The sequence below is a fragment of the Barbus barbus genome (assembly GCF_936440315.1).
Source record: "Barbus barbus genome assembly, chromosome: 10".
In the NCBI taxonomy this organism is placed as follows: domain Eukaryota; kingdom Metazoa; phylum Chordata; class Actinopteri; order Cypriniformes; family Cyprinidae; genus Barbus; species Barbus barbus.
The window spans coordinates 24,828,801-24,845,376 of NC_136738.1; the positions used below are offsets into that span (position 1 = coordinate 24,828,801).

The 16,576-nt window shown below is 36.6% G+C and overlaps 2 protein-coding genes across 3 annotated transcripts; one reads left to right on the forward strand and one right to left on the reverse strand.

Annotated features, from left to right (window-relative positions):
* Positions 1 to 1,240: 1,240 nt before the first annotated feature.
* LOC306876351 (ATP-dependent RNA helicase DDX18-like) lies at positions 1,241 to 6,730 on the forward strand. The gene is made up of 14 exons (XM_079427447.1): positions 1,241 to 1,373; positions 1,701 to 1,841; positions 1,995 to 2,186; positions 2,849 to 2,984; positions 3,097 to 3,197; positions 3,294 to 3,493; positions 3,568 to 3,682; positions 3,769 to 3,908; positions 4,004 to 4,165; positions 4,255 to 4,407; positions 4,498 to 4,611; positions 4,933 to 4,989; positions 5,099 to 5,276; positions 5,730 to 6,730. Exons 1-14 carry the CDS (start codon positions 1,262 to 1,264, stop codon positions 5,873 to 5,875), a joined length of 1,947 nt encoding a protein of 648 aa, XP_079283573.1. The 5' UTR covers positions 1,241 to 1,261; the 3' UTR covers positions 5,876 to 6,730.
* LOC306876352 (coiled-coil domain-containing protein 93-like) lies at positions 6,668 to 15,273 on the reverse strand. Of its 2 annotated transcripts, XM_079427448.1 has the most exons (24): positions 15,160 to 15,273; positions 14,580 to 14,693; positions 14,392 to 14,486; positions 14,199 to 14,310; positions 13,516 to 13,614; positions 13,369 to 13,425; positions 13,036 to 13,136; positions 11,965 to 11,994; positions 11,678 to 11,714; positions 11,016 to 11,105; positions 10,844 to 10,894; positions 10,249 to 10,335; positions 10,006 to 10,119; positions 9,842 to 9,904; positions 9,694 to 9,767; positions 8,966 to 9,047; positions 8,798 to 8,872; positions 8,354 to 8,425; positions 8,154 to 8,262; positions 7,687 to 7,769; positions 7,560 to 7,597; positions 7,351 to 7,435; positions 7,067 to 7,180; positions 6,670 to 6,940 (listed from the first exon to the last, which is right to left on the reverse strand). In XM_079427448.1, the coding sequence occupies exons 1-24, from the start codon at positions 15,241 to 15,243 to the stop codon at positions 6,884 to 6,886; spliced, it is 1,923 nt and encodes a 640-aa protein (XP_079283574.1). In that variant the 5' UTR covers positions 15,244 to 15,273; the 3' UTR covers positions 6,670 to 6,883. The 2 variants fall into 2 exon arrangements, with proteins under 2 accessions (XP_079283575.1, XP_079283574.1); XM_079427449.1 differs by lacking the exon at positions 11,965 to 11,994 and having other exon boundaries at positions 6,668 to 6,940.
* Between the last annotated feature and the right edge of the window lie 1,303 nt (positions 15,274 to 16,576).

The window sequence follows — 16,576 nt, forward strand, 5'->3', positions numbered from 1 at the left end:
TTTGTAACTGATTAATGATTATGTATATTTCACAAAGCTTTTTTTAACTGTTTGATAGCACCTGTTTGTTTGGTAGCCTTGTCTTGATGAACGCTTCAGTTTGATAAGCTTTAAAAAATATTTAGCAGGAAAAATGCCATAAGTGTTATATACATTTGAGTAGTAAATTTAGTGTATATTTGAGTGTTACAAAGTACCACACTAACAGAGGTTGTGTGTGTGTTTGTGTATTTTGTATATAATGTGAGCATAGTTCTTTTTTGCATGACTGATGCTACAAGTCTTTTCCCTGGGATAATGTGTATCAGTAGGTCGTCTAGGTTCAGCTTGTGAAATGTGCTTATGAGTTTATTGACAAAAGAAATTGGTTTCTACCCAGATTCTCCTCCAATTCCTGTGTAGTCATGAGGTCAGTGTAGTTGAGTAAGGCTGATTTTGTTACTCCATGATGTGGAAAGCTGCACACTTCAATGCTCAGCACTAAACCCACTGTGTTCTTTGCCATTTCAGTGCAGTTCCCAACCCCTGTAGTGGCACAGACAAAAGACAAATGTGCTTAGCAACACATGCATACCATAAAACGAGGTTATTTGAATCATTTGTAGTATAATAGTTTTCAGTGTGTTTCAATGCAAGTAAACCCTTACAACACTTTTAGTGATATATGAGTCATATATTGGGAGAATTCTGTCATTTTTAATAGCATGTTAAATTTCATAAAGGTCCAAATCGATCAAATATTTTCTCCATTCCACCACTAGAGAGCATCAATGATTCAAGCAAAGTGTATTTTGCAGTCAGCCAAACCGAAATATATGTATGCCAATGTTTCTCATACAAGGAAGAAATATTTAATATTTATTTAATTGCTACTGGTCTATTACTAAGCTCCATTCGCACACAGGACACAAGCAACAAGTCTTTGTATTATTTACTTAACCCCCTTGTTTAATATTTCAGTAAGATACTGTGGGATGACCAATCAAGCTTTTATAACCACATGTGCGAATTGAATATTGGCGAAAAATGAGAAATTGAACCAAATTCTAGTTTTCTGTTCGTTAAACTAAACCTAAAACGACGAGTAGTCCTTTCACGTGATTTTTTTCAAATAGGAAATTAAATGGTCAAAACGCACACGGTGTCCCTGTTGACAACGACGGAACCCAAAGAGTCTTTAATATTTTTAGTCAGGCATAATATGAGTCAGTCAGCTGAGCGAAGGACCCCACGCAGCGCGCACACGTGTTTGTCTACAGCCATGGCGGACATGCAGATGAAGATTCTCCGCAAGAAAATTCAGAAGAGAAATGATAAAAATAAACAACGCAAATTGCTCAGAGCTCAGAAGGAAGAAGAGGAAAACGGCGAAGGTGATTTTTTTTTCTTTAATTGTAAAGATGAACGCGGTGTTTAATGAATTCACACGTTATCTCGGATGTAGCATGTGATAATCACATTGCTCGGTGCATTCGTAAAGTTTGGTTTTATATTGTAGTCAGTTGTGTTTAAACTAACAACATGACATATAAGTGTAATAAAATCATAATTATAATGGTGTTTATGTATTATATAGTAACGTTATTTGTATTGAAGAACTTTAACATTACACATTAACCGACTCCTCATGTTGAGTGTGCGTACACTTTTCTTTATACCGGAGTTGATGAAATGCACTATATGTGTTTCTGATCTGACAGAGGTAAAAGTTGTGCTGGACGAATCTGATTCTGCTCCAAACGTCTGTGAAGAACAGCAAAGCATCTCCACTGAGATGAACGAAACCCCACAGAAAACCAAGAAGAAAAGAAAATTGGATGGTGCACGAGACTCAGCATCTAGTGAGTATTTAATATTGCTGTGATGTTATAATTGGAGGTTAATCACTATGGGATTGTCAGTGGGCAATATTTGTATCTAGAGCTGCTAAATATGCAATTTAATTAAAGCATTTGAGATGTATATTCTGTGTAGTAATGGATCTGGTCCTGTAGGTGTGAAAAAGGTCAAAAAGCAGGATGATGTTAAAGAGACAACAGAAGCATCAGATGGAGAAGATGAGAAACGGGAGGAGGAATGTGAAGAGCCTGGAAAGGTGCCTGAGAATGGAAATGACGACACAGAGGATTCAGCAGAAGAGGATGATAGTGATGAAGATGGACCAGAGCTTCCTACTGGTCTCACAGGTAAACATGATATAACCTGAGACACTGTTAAACACAGTCTGCTATGAGTCATATATGGTGTGCCTGGTTTAGTTTGTCTAGTTATCCACTCTTCAGTGGGAAAAATAATGAGATGTCCAATCAATTTGGCTATTTTTAGGAAAAAATTCCATTTTTTTTTTTACTGTGCATATTATTGAATGACAAAATATAAGATGCATGATTTATTATTATTAATAAAAAACGATACTTATACAGAAGCTCCTATTATTAAGTTAACTGATAAAGAACACCTGTATTTTTTTGCTTTATTTGAAATACAAAATAACCTTTTGAAATATTTTTCTCGCTGAAAAATAAACAAATTTATTAGACATTTTATTTTTTGTATAATTTAAAAAGTACCATTTATATGTAATTGAGTGACAAAAATAGAGGGTTGTTTTATTACTATTAAAATAAATGGACAGATAAGTTAAATCTTAATTTCACTGAAGCTGTTTTTATTCAATTAGCTGGTGAAGAACAAACAAATCAGTTGTTTTTTTATTTTTTTTTATTTTACAAAATTACATTGAACATTTTTTCTTCTAAAAAAAAAAACTGTTATAGAAACTTTAATTTTTTCTCATAGACATGAGTAGGTAACTATGATTTGATTTCCTCACTGGTTACTTTCTCAGGTGCGTTTGAGGACAAGTCATTTGTGTCTTTGGCTGAAGTGGTCAGTGAAAATACATTGAAGGGAGTGAAGGAAATGGGCTTTGAAACCATGACTGAGATCCAGCACAAGACCATACGACCTCTGCTGGAAGGAAGGTGAGTTTGTGGTGCATCAGACTTTGTGGGGTTTCAGTACAGTACAGTAATCATCACATTTGTTTATTGGTTGTATAAATGTTTGAGATATGTGCTCATTCTTGTACAACAGAGACGTGTTGGCGGCAGCTAAAACGGGAAGCGGTAAAACTCTGGCTTTCCTGATTCCCTCCATTGAGCTTATCTACAAACTCAAATTTATGCCCAGAAATGGTGAGTGTACATATTGTCATTCTCTGACTGTTATAGTCGTAGCATACATTTAACTATGACCTTAGAGGTGTGACATGGCTCTGGTGTGTGTATCAGGGACTGGAGTGGTCATATTGTCTCCCACTCGTGAGTTGGCCATGCAGACGTATGGTGTGCTAAAAGAGCTGATGACTCATCATGTGCACACATACGGCCTCATCATGGGCGGCAGCAACCGATCTGCTGAAGCCCAGAAACTCGCCAATGGAGTCAATATCATGGTTGCTACACCTGGCAGACTTCTTGATCACCTGCAGGTAAGGCCTTTTACAATCAACAGCTTTGCCACACGGGTTTGTGGCGTGTACTTGACGTCTTATTCTTTCCACAGAACACCCCCGGGTTCATGTTTAAGAACCTTCAGTGTCTGATCATTGATGAGGCTGATAGGATTCTAGAGGTGGGCTTTGAGGAAGAACTGAAGCAGATCATCAAACTACTGCCTAGTAAGAACAACTAACCCGATCACTCTGAAATCACTTCCTTTAATCAGGGTTCTTGCACGTCCTTAAATATTTCTCTTTCTTTCCAGAAAAAAGACAGACCATGTTATTTTCTGCAACACAAACACGTAAGGTGGAGGATCTTGCGCGAATCTCTCTCAAGAAGGAGCCGCTGTATGTGGGGGTGGACGACAACAAAGACACGGCCACCGTGGAAGGACTAGAACAGGTAAACTGCTCACCTGTCTCACTCCTTTATCAGTAGCAGTTGATCATGTGTTGTGGGTGTGAAATCATATTTGAGTTTGACCTTGTTTTTTTTAGGGATATGTCGTATGTCCTTCGGAAAAACGTTTCCTGCTGCTCTTCACGTTTCTGAAGAAGAACTGCAAGAAGAAGCTGATGGTGTTCTTCTCGTCTTGTATGTCAGTGAAGTACCACTATGAGCTGCTCAATTACATCGATCTGCCCGTCATGGCCATTCACGTGAGTCACCGAGCCATACGCACACAAAGCTAGATGGGAAGTGCCGTTGAAGCAGTGTGATGAATGCTTTTGTTTTCACGGTCTTACAGGGGAAGCAGAAACAGACGAAGAGAACCACAACGTTTTTCCAGTTCTGTAACGCAGACTCTGGCATTCTCCTCTGTACGGACGTGGCTGCCAGAGGTCTCGATATCCCAGAGGTGGACTGGATTGTTCAGTATGACCCACCCGATGATCCAAAGGTACAGCAGTCACGCCCCCCAGTCCAGCCTTGCTGATAGATATATGTGCTTGTATGTGGATTTTTATGTGACTTTTCTGTTGATATTTAGGAGTACATCCACCGTGTGGGACGAACAGCTCGTGGTATTAATGGTAGAGGACATGCCCTCCTTATCCTAAGACCAGAGGAGCTCGGCTTTTTACGATTTCTCAAACAGGCCAAAGTATGAAGTCACTGTAGTTATGGTTTTATATTGGCTTTCAGTATGTGTCGGCTTTGTATGATCATGACAGGAGTTTAAATACTCAGTATAACTTTACACGTTAACTAAACTTATATATAAAATGAATAAATACTATACGCACATATTAAAAGTATAAAAATGACAAAAACACAAGAAAATGACAATCTTTAACTAAAAATAAAGTGAAAACAAAATATAAAAATAAAATTAAAATATATTAACAAAGTATAATAGTATATCAGTGATACTAAAATATGAAGAAATTCATTCTCATTGTTTATCTCTTGTGTTCCTCTAAAGGTCCCTCTGAGTGAGTTTGAGTTCTCCTGGGCTAAAATATCTGATATTCAATCTCAGGTGAGACTTCATATTCAGTGAAATTGAACTTATTCTCTTATTTCAAATATAACCCCTTTGAATCCTAATTAACCGGTTTAAAATCGGTATTTGCTTTGGTCTTTTGCAGTTGGAGAAGCTGATAGAGAAGAACTACTACCTTCACAAATCAGCTCAGGAGGCCTACAAATCCTACGTCAGAGCTTACGACTCTCATTCCCTCAAACAAATCTATAATGTAGAGACGCTCGACCTCCCGAAAGTGGCAATGTCCTTTGGGTTTAAAGTGCCGCCTTTTGTGGACCTCAGTATCCTTTTTGCACTTTATTACATGCATGTGGAACTTGTTACTTAATGGTTTGAGTTCTTGATGTTTAATTAATGGTTGTATGTGCATTACCCCTCAGGGACGGTAATATGCTCGGCTGCATTTATTTGACCAAAAATACAGTAAAAACTGTAAAATTGTGAAATATTGCAATTTGAATAAACTTTTGAATGAACTTTTTTTATTTAGATGAGTTTTCAGCTTCAGTACTCCAGTCTTCAGTGTCACAAGATCCTTCAGAAATCATTCTAATATGCTGATTTGGTGCTCAAGAAACTTTTTGTTTTTTTTATGGGCAATGATGAAAAGTTGTGCTGGTTAATATTTTTTGGAAACATTTGAATGGTACTGTAGATCTATTAGCAGTACAAGGCCAAGTATTCATAAGTTCTGAGTCTTCGTGTGTTTGCTCCTTAACCGTTCGCTCTCTCAGACGTTCACAGCAGTAAAGGGGTGAAGATGCAGAAGCGAGGTGGCGGCGGAGGCTTTGGCTACCAGAAATCCAAGAACGTCCACAAGGCCAAGATCTTCAAACACGTTAACAAAAGGAAAGGAGATGGTAGACAGTTCTCACGCTGAGAATAAGATCAGTCTTCCTTGTGATGCACCTCTATATGGAGTAACTGTCAGACTACACAATTGTTAATTTGTTCTCAATCGTTTGAGAAGAGCTCTGATCAGACTGCATTCCATGCCTGCACAGAAAACTGTTTTCAGAAGCCGTTATATAATGCTGAATTTCTATTGTTACTGGCCCAACTCATTAAACATAGAAGCTTATATTGTATATGATTCTTCATGCTGTCTGCTCTCTCCACATGAGATTGAACCTACAAACGTAGTGGCAACCAGGGTTTGATAGATCAGCCTTTTGATTTTCATTTGTATTTGTTTTCAAATGGCATGATATGATTCTCAATGCCTTTTTTTTTTTTTTTTTACATTTTAAAACCTGTAAAATGCCACATAAATATATATTGTGTGTGAGAGCGATGCAAAAGGAATTGACATACCAGTTAACAACCAATTAACTGTAATGTGTATATATTAGCATTTATCCTTATTAAAAAAATTTTTTTAAGAAAACATACTGGTCAAATAAAAAGCAGCACATTAATATAATAGTTATGAGGTTGATTCATTTTATATTCAGTATTTTGTAAAATGTTATATATATATTATCCTATATATTGTACAGTCCTAGGAGCCATAAGGCTGCCATCTTTAAAACATGCACAAGAATTGCACATTTCAGTTGTAATGTTATTTACAGGTCAAGGCAATTTGCCAGGTTGCTTTTACCATCAGTGTATCATATGTGACTCCTCGCTGGTCTGAAACCACTATAGTAAATAAATCTGTCAGATCAGAAGGTAGTTCATTTCTCCTTTAATGTGTTTTGGTCTTATGGCAGCAGATTTTTATGATCCTGATACAAAAACAAAGGTGATTAGTAAGGGAATTTGTGTTATATACATTATGGGTTTAAATAAGGCGACATCAAGGCACAAAACATTTCCATTTTAACAGTACATAAGTTACATGTGAGCCTAGAAGAATCTGGGGGGGGGGGTGCAAATCCAGCTATTACGACGCTCCCTTTGCTCTCAGTTTAGATAACAGCATTTCATTCTTGCGACACTCCTGCAACAGACAAGACCGTTTGTTTCCTCAGTCCAGAATATCAAGTATCAATAGATTAATGTCTATACACCCTATGTAAAAGAGGAGGGAAGAAATAAATTTAAAACTATAAACTTGTGTATTTACCTCTTTGAAGTCCTTGACGGTTTTAAAGTAGAGCCTCTGTTTATCCAGCAGCTCCAAGTACTCATCATTCAGCTGATCTCTGCGCATCTTATTCTCCTGTCTTTTCTTCTCCATCTTTATGTGCACAAATACACATTAGAAAAACACACTAATGGAATTCATGTTCCTGTCTGATGGGGTAAAACCACAAAGCCCCAGAATGGAATTAAACAAATTCATATGCAAAATGGAAATAATATTATAAGATTTAATCTGTTATATGATATAGTAGTCTGGTTTTGTACCTTTATGCGACTCTGTTTGATTCCTTCCACAATTTGCTCCATTTGTCTGAGAAACTGTTCTTTACTTCCTGACGAAGCCATTGCCCTAAAAACACAAATACACTTTACATTCAACTCTGCCTTCAGGATAGACATTACAAAAATCTGAGGCTCTTGCTGTAATATTAGGAAATTTCTACATGGACCCAGGAGTTTTATTTGAAACTCACTGCTGGAAATGATCATGTATGGAGTTCAGCAGATTGACCTGTGAAAGAAAAGAGTGTCTCAATTTCACCGCACACCTTTTAGAAACACTACTAAATTAATTCCCAATAGCACGGATAAAGCTGATACCTCTTTCTCCAGGTAAACCTTCTTGTCATCCAGTGTGTTGTAGAGCGTGAAGAACTGTTTAGTCTCTTTGTGTGTTGCAGAAACTGAAAAACAAATGAATAATTAAAGACACAGCTTTGATTTCAGCGCATTAAGTTGGATCTATTTTATAACCAACATCTTAAATCTATAGAGGCAGTGAGAGATCTTTTGTATTGTGACCTACATCTGAGTAATCAGATTATTGAGAAAGAAAATAATGTAATGCAGGTCTTTGTTCAATATAGTTGAAACTATAGATTGTTGATTGGATGGAGGCAGATCTGACTGTGAGTTTGAGGTCAATTGTACAAAAGGGCCAGAGTTTAAGCAGACTGAAAGACTGGAGAAGTCTGTTGTTTCACCAGAAGATCAAGTTATATTTTAATTAAAAATATGGGGTCAAAAATGGTCTTTAAAAGATGGATCCCGACTTTAAACACACGCACCTTGGCTGTACAGCTCAATGAAGCGTTTCTGATACTGGGTCAGCTCGGCTCTGCTGGGAACCTCATCAATCTTTCTCTGCAGGATGGCAATCTCGCGGTTCCTCCGAGCCTGTGGGAGGCAGTAGAGTAAAGTGTAAAGTGAGAATGAAGAATCTCTTTAGTAATCTGCTGAGTAAAACCATCAGTTCAACTTGACCCACCATAAGCAGACGGATCTTCTGCAGCTTTTCTCGGTCTACAGTATACTGCTGATCAATCAACATATTCATCTCCTACAAACACACATGCAGAGGGCAAGTCTTAGAATCAACAAGAATCACACAGATCAGCTCTGTTCCAAAATTTTGGCACATTCCCATTAGGAAGATTGTTTCAAAAGCTATCTTATTTTGGTCAAATTGCTAAGGCAGCACTGGGCACAAGAAATATGACAACTGAAAGAGGTGGACAAAGTGACAGAGTGAAGGAAAAAGCTATATCTAATTAATCTTTTTGGGTTTTTGTCCAGTATTTGTCTATGATATGTACTATTATGCCATTAGCATAGCAGCAGCCTAACACCAGAAAGGGTTGCTGCCTATGAAGAGCGTTCCAAATCAGTCACTTTTGAGGTTCCATTTCAGTTAGGATGACTATGTAGGCACCTTCTTCTCATCTCCTTCTTCTCCATACTCCAGCTTCAACTCTTCAATATTCTGCTGGAGACGGGTCATTTCCTCCTATACACACATAACGTTTAATGATATTTTCATATCTTAAACGTTACTGACAAACCAAATTATTGCAGCAACAGGGTTGTCATGATAACATACGCGACAGTGTGAGCGGAACGTTTGCTCTTGATGTTTGAGGTTTTCATTCATGGCCACCAAAGCACGAAGCTTCTCCAGTAACCTGAAAGATAAAAACAAACAATACTTCAATGCAACACAGGGATACTGATCCTTCCCAAGAATTATCATGCTGTTTGGCTTTACTTGTTCTCATCAGATTTCAATACATTTTGGTGTTAGCGTGATGCCAAGCTCTAATAAGCATACAAAAGAACAAAATAATCCATTTATAAGTAGACTAAACTATGTAACCCGCATTTACTGTTTTTCAGTGAACTTCAATAGGAATCCACACAGTCAGGAATTTTTTTTGAGGGCGAAAGATTTTCGCTCAGATTTTGCATTGGTTTAGTTGAACTGAAAAACATGGCTGCCTTCGAATATGCAACAGAAGTGCTTATTCAACAGAAGATTCTACTCAGAGAGCAAGCGATTTGCAGCCTAAAGGTCCTTGAACACTGACTCCGTAATTTTCGTATGCGTTTTTTCGTATTCATCACCCTTTCCTATCAGAATGCTTGCTATGGATGAGAAAGCGCAGAAAATCGAAACAAATTTTGGTATGAATGATATAAATTTATGACGGACGTTTCGGAGGCAGTGTGTAAACATGATTGACACAATATGAGGTTGTATTTATTTTTTTAGCATGCAAAAATTTCGGTGTGCCTTCAGTTTAGATAATTTCAAGTGTTCTGTTTGCTTACCCAGAATCCGTCTGGGACTCCACATCCTCCAGTGAGTTCAGCTCTCTCTCCAGCTTTTCAGTCTGTGCTGAGGCCTAAAAAACACAAACATTAATGGTCCAAGTCAACCAGTTATCTGTCAGTATATGTCTGTGCCTAACTGTCTCACCTCGGCTAGTTTGATTTTAGCATCCTCACATGCCGTTCTAGCCTCCTGCTGTCTGGATTGCAGCTGAATAAATCAAGAAACGAAGATATAAACAAAAAAAAAGAAACAATGACTGTGATATCAGTATTCTCAAAGCTGTAATGTGAGGTATGAACGTGTATTACCTCTTCAAGCTCTTTTGTTTTTTGAGTGATTTGTTTGTTGAGTGATGCCAGTTGACGTCTGTGTTGCTGCGCAGGTCCAAATCTTTCCGGCCGATCCTCCACAGAGCGCTCCGCCTGCCCAATCACACATAAATGTAGAAGGTTGGAACACACTTGAGAATGAGAATATTTTAGTCATTGTTCTTGGTGTAAAAATAAAGGGACTGTTTTCAAGAGGTTCAGTGGAGTTTTATCACTGTTCACCTTCTCGGCATATTCAGTGGCAATTTGCTTGATCTCCTCAGACTGTAGTCCAACAATCTGCCCCACAGTGCTGGCTGACAACTTCCCCTAAAACACACACAGAAATAGTGTAAAATAATGAGACTGCTAACGGTTTCAATTTTTTTTCTTAAAGGCTGCCTTGATTAGGAGTGGACATACAAGAAAATAATTAACCTTTAAACTAAGTTTTCACAGAGTTGAAAATGGTTATTGAAACTGCATGTCGTTCTGACCATTTACTTAAAAAAATTTTTGGGAAATTATTCCTTTAAAGGGACAGTCTACTCAGATGTCAATTTTGTGACTGTTTCCTCATCCTGATGTCGTTCTATCAAATTCTTTACCAATTTGCGAAACAAAATTTTTGGACACGTTGGGAACCAAACAACACTGAAGAACAATTACTTTTATTATTTGGATAAAAATATCTGAGGCATTTCTCAAAATACTATTTTATGTTCCACTGAAGAAAAAAAAGTAACAACAGTCTGGAACGACACGAGGGTAAGAATTTGAACTTTTAGGTGAACTATCCCTTTAAATTCTTTTGCGTTTTAAGTGTTTAGAAATGTACCTCTTCAGTTGCCATGGCAGCCATTCCAGTCATCAAGGCTTTGATTCTGAGCTGTAAAAAAGCCATCCGATTGGTTAATGGAACATTAACTTTGGTCAGATAAAGAGTGGGTGATTAAGAACAAGTGAGAGTTTTTATAGGCCAAGTGTAGTTTCATATGATCCTAACTGACCTCCTCTGCTGCCTGCAGGTCCTCTTCTTCAGACACCTGGGCCATTCCAGGAGGCACACCCTGAGCCAACACTTGCTTCTGCTCCACTGCCTGTTAGAAACATCGACACATGATCAAACTAACAACCAATCAAAAGCAACAAAGGTCAGTGCCAAGCCCTACTGTCCATCTGTGATCTATTATACCCAGATGGACACCACAGTGGTGGTTCTAGGGTCAGTGCATACAAAAAATCAACACAGTTTTTTTGCTGATTGTACAGAGTTGCCTGTAGAACTGAAAGATGCAACATTTTGAATCAAACGTATTGCTTGCAAGATTACTTTTGAAGTACAGAGCAGAATTATGATTTAGTTTAATGACTAAATTTACCAGAAGCTGCCACACCTCTTGGATCAATGTATTACCAACATATTCCCATTACTTTTCCACTTTTTTAAGATTACTAGATACATATATTTAAACAGACTGCACTCACAAAGAACAACGTCTAGCCAATTCTAGCAAACTGCAAAGCTTGAACTAGAACAAATATCCACTATATAAAATTCCATTACTTTTTCAGATCCATTTTATCCATGGACATCCATGGAGTCAGTTGCTTAACTGTAACCTTCTCTGAGTGGACTTTTTATGTGATGATTTGGTCATCTGATACTCACAGTGCCTGCTTTAGACTGTTTGCTGAATCCATAGCGCCTAGAAAAGAAGGAATTTGAAATGCTTCATGTTCACAATACACACAACATGCGGCTCATTGCAAGAGTCAGTTTCAAAACACATCACACTACAGGCACAACGCACCACATGACAGGAAATTACACATGAACAAAACATTTAGATGCAATGTGTGAAAAACAACACTTGGGCAGATGCAAAAATAAAGACATTAATGCAGTTGATGCAAAGCCAATTCCATTCCCAGAATCTAAGCTTCAGTCATACTCACTGCATGTATTGTGATATGAGAAGGCACGGACTAATGAGTGAAATAAAAGAGACAGACAGAAAGAAAATGAGAAGCGAATGAACAAGATGATAGGACTACAGAATTAATAGATGCCTTTAATGGAGATTTAGTTTGACCCTGATATACTGTTACAATGTGTCAGGAAACAGACCAGTGAAGATGAAGGAAACAAAAGAGAGGGTGAATGAAAGAATCTGGATAAATCTGGTCCCCCCAATTGGTACTAAATGTACTATATACTAAACAAAAACACTACAAATTCGGTACAGTGTTTTTAATCAAAGTGCCATTTCTTCAAACTCTTGAATGTGTATCTGCTACATGTTGTCATACACTACCATTCAAAAGTTTGGGGTCACTAAGGTTTTATTAAAGAAATTAATAATTTTATTTATCAAGGATGCATTAAATTGATCAATAGTGACAGTAAAGACATTTATAATGTGACAAAGAATTTCAGCACAGTAATAAATCATATTTTCCAATATATTACATTATATTTGAACAATTTGTACTGTATTTTTTTATCAAATAATTGCATCTTTGGTGACCGTAAGAGACTTCTTTCAGAAACATTTAAAAAATCCGGTAACACTTTACAATAATGTTCATTAGTTAATGTATTAATTAACATGAACGAACCATGAATAATACATTTATTACACTATTTATTAATCTTTGTTAATGTTAATTAATACAGTTGTTCATTGTTTGTTCATGTTAGTTCACAGTGCATTAACTAATGTTAACAAACACAACTTGTGATTTTAATAATGCATTAGTACTTTATTTATTAATCTGTATAAATTCAGTTCTTAGCTCATGTTATCTAATGTAGTTAATTAATGTTAACTAATGAACATTATTGTAAAGTGTTAAAATCTTCCTGACTCCAAACATTTGAAAGTTAGTGTATAAACAACTCCTCAAGGAACTGCTCTCTTTTAAAAGCCTAAAGTACACAACACAGTAACAATCCTTGGTTCACTTCCAGTTGGACATGAGGAGAGTACAAAATTCCCGGGTCCTGTAAAAGAAGAGATAGAGTACCTGCCGAACTCCAGCAAGGTAGAATGAACCCGAGACTCTTCATCCAGCAGCTCCCCAGCATCCACCTGCCGTTTATAACGCCTCTGAGGAGCATAAACCTCCTACACCCAAACACAATTTACAACATATTCAACATCTCACAATGTACTATTATTAAATACAAGGAAAAGGAACTAATGGCACACAAGTACTGTTGCTGTTTGTCATTGGGGGGGGGGGGGGGGGGGGGGGGGATTTGGGGGATTACAGCTGTATTTAAACCCAGTCAGCCAAGCATCATAATTCAAAGCTCATTATGTGTTGTTGATGTATAAAAGCTTATCGGATACTTACACACACATTCATCACAGTACTGATGGCTCTCTCCTTCCTTAATTCAAACTCCTCATCCTAAAACATACACATTTACTGAGACTTCAAAGATTAGTTCACAGTGTTAATACTCTGTAATTGTATTTCAGTCTTGGCCTGTTGTCTCACCTCAGGACACGCATGTGTTTTCTGGAACTGAGAAATGGAATATGACCTGACATAATCTCCCATCTCCTCCCGGGTTTCAATCGCCTTCTTTACCAGCCACTATAGATGCCCCAAAAGATGCATTGTAAGTATTCTTGCATTTTTTTTCTTGCAAGTCACTATTTAAAAAAAATATATATATATACTGGAATTTTGGGGGTCTGTAAGTGTTTTCTTTTTTAAGAAACTGATGCATTAATCAAAACTGATAGTAAAGATATTTATAATGTAACAAAAGAATTCTATTCATCAAAAATCCTGAAAAATATGTAGTATGGTTTACACAAAAAATATTAAGCAGCACTGATAATAATAAAGTTGCTTTTATTGATAACAATAATGTTTTTGAGCACCAAATCAGAATATTAAAATGATTTCTGTGACACTGAGTAATAGCTGCTAAAAATTTAGCTTTACCATCACAAGAATAAATTACATTTAAAAAAATATATTATTAGAAAACAGTTATGTTAAATTGTAATAACATTTCACAATATTACTATTTTCACTTTTTTATCAAATAAATGCTGCCTTGAAGAGCAAAAATAAACTTCTTTTAAAAATCATACTGATCACTCAGCTAAGTTTTTTGTAATGTAGGTCTTCAGCTCTTTTAGCTGCGAAAGATATGAAGGTGTACATACCTGTACAACAGGGAAGATGTGGATGAAATCCAACCCTTGGATCTGATGAGGCTCTAATCGGTGAGGACACTTCATTTTGGGCAGAACTGACACAATCTTCTCTGTCAGAGCACTTGGAAATGGAAAAGATACAGACAATCACATTAACCAGAATTCAGTTTTCATTCTTCATATGTTTATTCAACAAACTCACATTTTTTGACCAATGGTGGAATTTTCTTGGAAAAGCAGATCAACGTCTATGTCAAAGTTGCATGTAGTTATACACCAGGTCATTCCTCCAACCACCTAAAGTACAATCAGAGACTGTTCATAATTAAACTAATGGTGTGCAAAACACACTGTAATTTGATTGCTACAGGTGTGTAAAGTCCTCCATACCTTGTCAAAGGGTGACAGTCCCTTAATGCGTGCTCTGAAATAACCAGCAGCGAGCAACAACTCCAAAATCTCAGCAAGCTTGACACTCTGCTCCTCATCCTCACGTGTCTCCACCTGTCAATCACAGCACATACACCAGTCAATATATACAGTCTCATCCAATTAAAACACTTTTTAAATAAAAATCAACTCAGGCAGTATATCTAAAGAATTGATTGTACAATGAGCTTTTAAATTGCCTTTGCAGATACTTCACATATTATTACACCTGTTATTTATTTTCTTAATGCACAATAATTGATATTACTGATAAACTTCAGTTACAGTAAACCGCAGGACTTCTTCACCCAGTAAGACACATTAGGCTAATTGTATTGATTTAGCAAACGCGTTTATCGTCATTTATATAAGTGTAAGTTACTTTATGTCTCTTTACAAGAAGAAAACAACATGTATACGCTTCTATGTAGGTGATACGTTAAAGTGATTGGTTAAATGCATAACATTAAAAGCAATAAAAGCTGACTGCAAACGCAAATCTGCGCATGTGAGGGTTTAAGTGTTTTGTTTTCAGTATTACCTTGATGAGATTGCCCTCCTGATCATATTGGGCTCTGATTTTCGAGCCCGTTCTCACTCTCTGAAACACAGAGGTGGCCGCCATGATGATCACGATGTGTCACGTGAGATGAATAACGTGACGCAAACAGTGTCACAGTCGAAACAGCTTGCTATTAAAGAGTATGAGTGCAATATTAAAAACTGATTTAATAATCAATGGTTTTTTATCAATTCTGGTGTTTGTTTTTATGGCTGGAGCTCAGAGATGTGACACTGATTAATGACAGTGGTAAGACAAAGTGGCTGTTCTGTAGACTTGTGATGAAATGAATTTATTACATTAAATATTTTGAGTGCAGGATATAAACATGTAGGCATTGTCCATCTTCTATGGACCACAATGAATTGTATTCTTGTTACAGAGGATGTGACAGTGACCTTAATTGACCTCCTTGGCCTGAAGAGTTCAGTCAGGATGTTTTCTGTGCATGCTGTTGAATCCATTCTGCAAATAATTTAAACTATTTATAAAGTACCCAAACAGTGATTAACATTACCCATGTGTGCAGATTACATTTAGTGAAGCACCTACAATTTATCATATTAACTAATCACAAAATCTGCATTTAGGTGTGTTTCCTGAACATATGTGCAATATTGCTTACATGCATTTTAATAATTCTTGAAGATCAGGTGGAAATTTAAGAAATATAGTCATATAATTAAAACTAATATGATGGACGAATCACCTTCAACAAAAGTCAAATCAAGAAGCTGATTTATTGATTTAAAGCCTACATTTATGTTTAATTTGGGCAAAAATAAAGCTAATAGAATCTAACTTTAAATATGTACACTCAGCATTATGATATTTCTGCTTATACGTCCTGATGGTTTTGAATTGCTGTGGCGATATTGCTCAACAAAGCAAACAGCTTTGCTTCTAAAGCTGTTTACAGTCAAGACGTTGATCTTGGTGTTTTTAAACCAGAATGTTTTGCAGCTAGTATAAGTTTTGACAGCATTTCCATGCTTTGCTTGTATTTGTATCTATCCTCATTTGTAAGTCACTTCTGCCAAATGATTTTATGTAAATATAAATGTAAATGTATGTTGTGCTTGGTAAAGACTTCCCCATTCTGTATATCCTGCCGATTTTGTATGCTTGGCTGTCTAAATGATGTTATAATGCTGTTATATTTTTCAAATTATATTTAAATGCTGTTTATAATTCAAGTATGGACTGACATTCTGGAAATAAACTCTCAAGGGAGTGCCCCTGAAGGCTGTGCACAATTCTGTCTATTTATAATTCTGTAATTCATGTATTTATTGCAATGTACACAATTGTGTTTTGTGTAATGTTATATGTAGACTTTTTATATTTATATGGTGTAAAATTGTTTAAAATGTATGAATTGTTTATAACATAGATG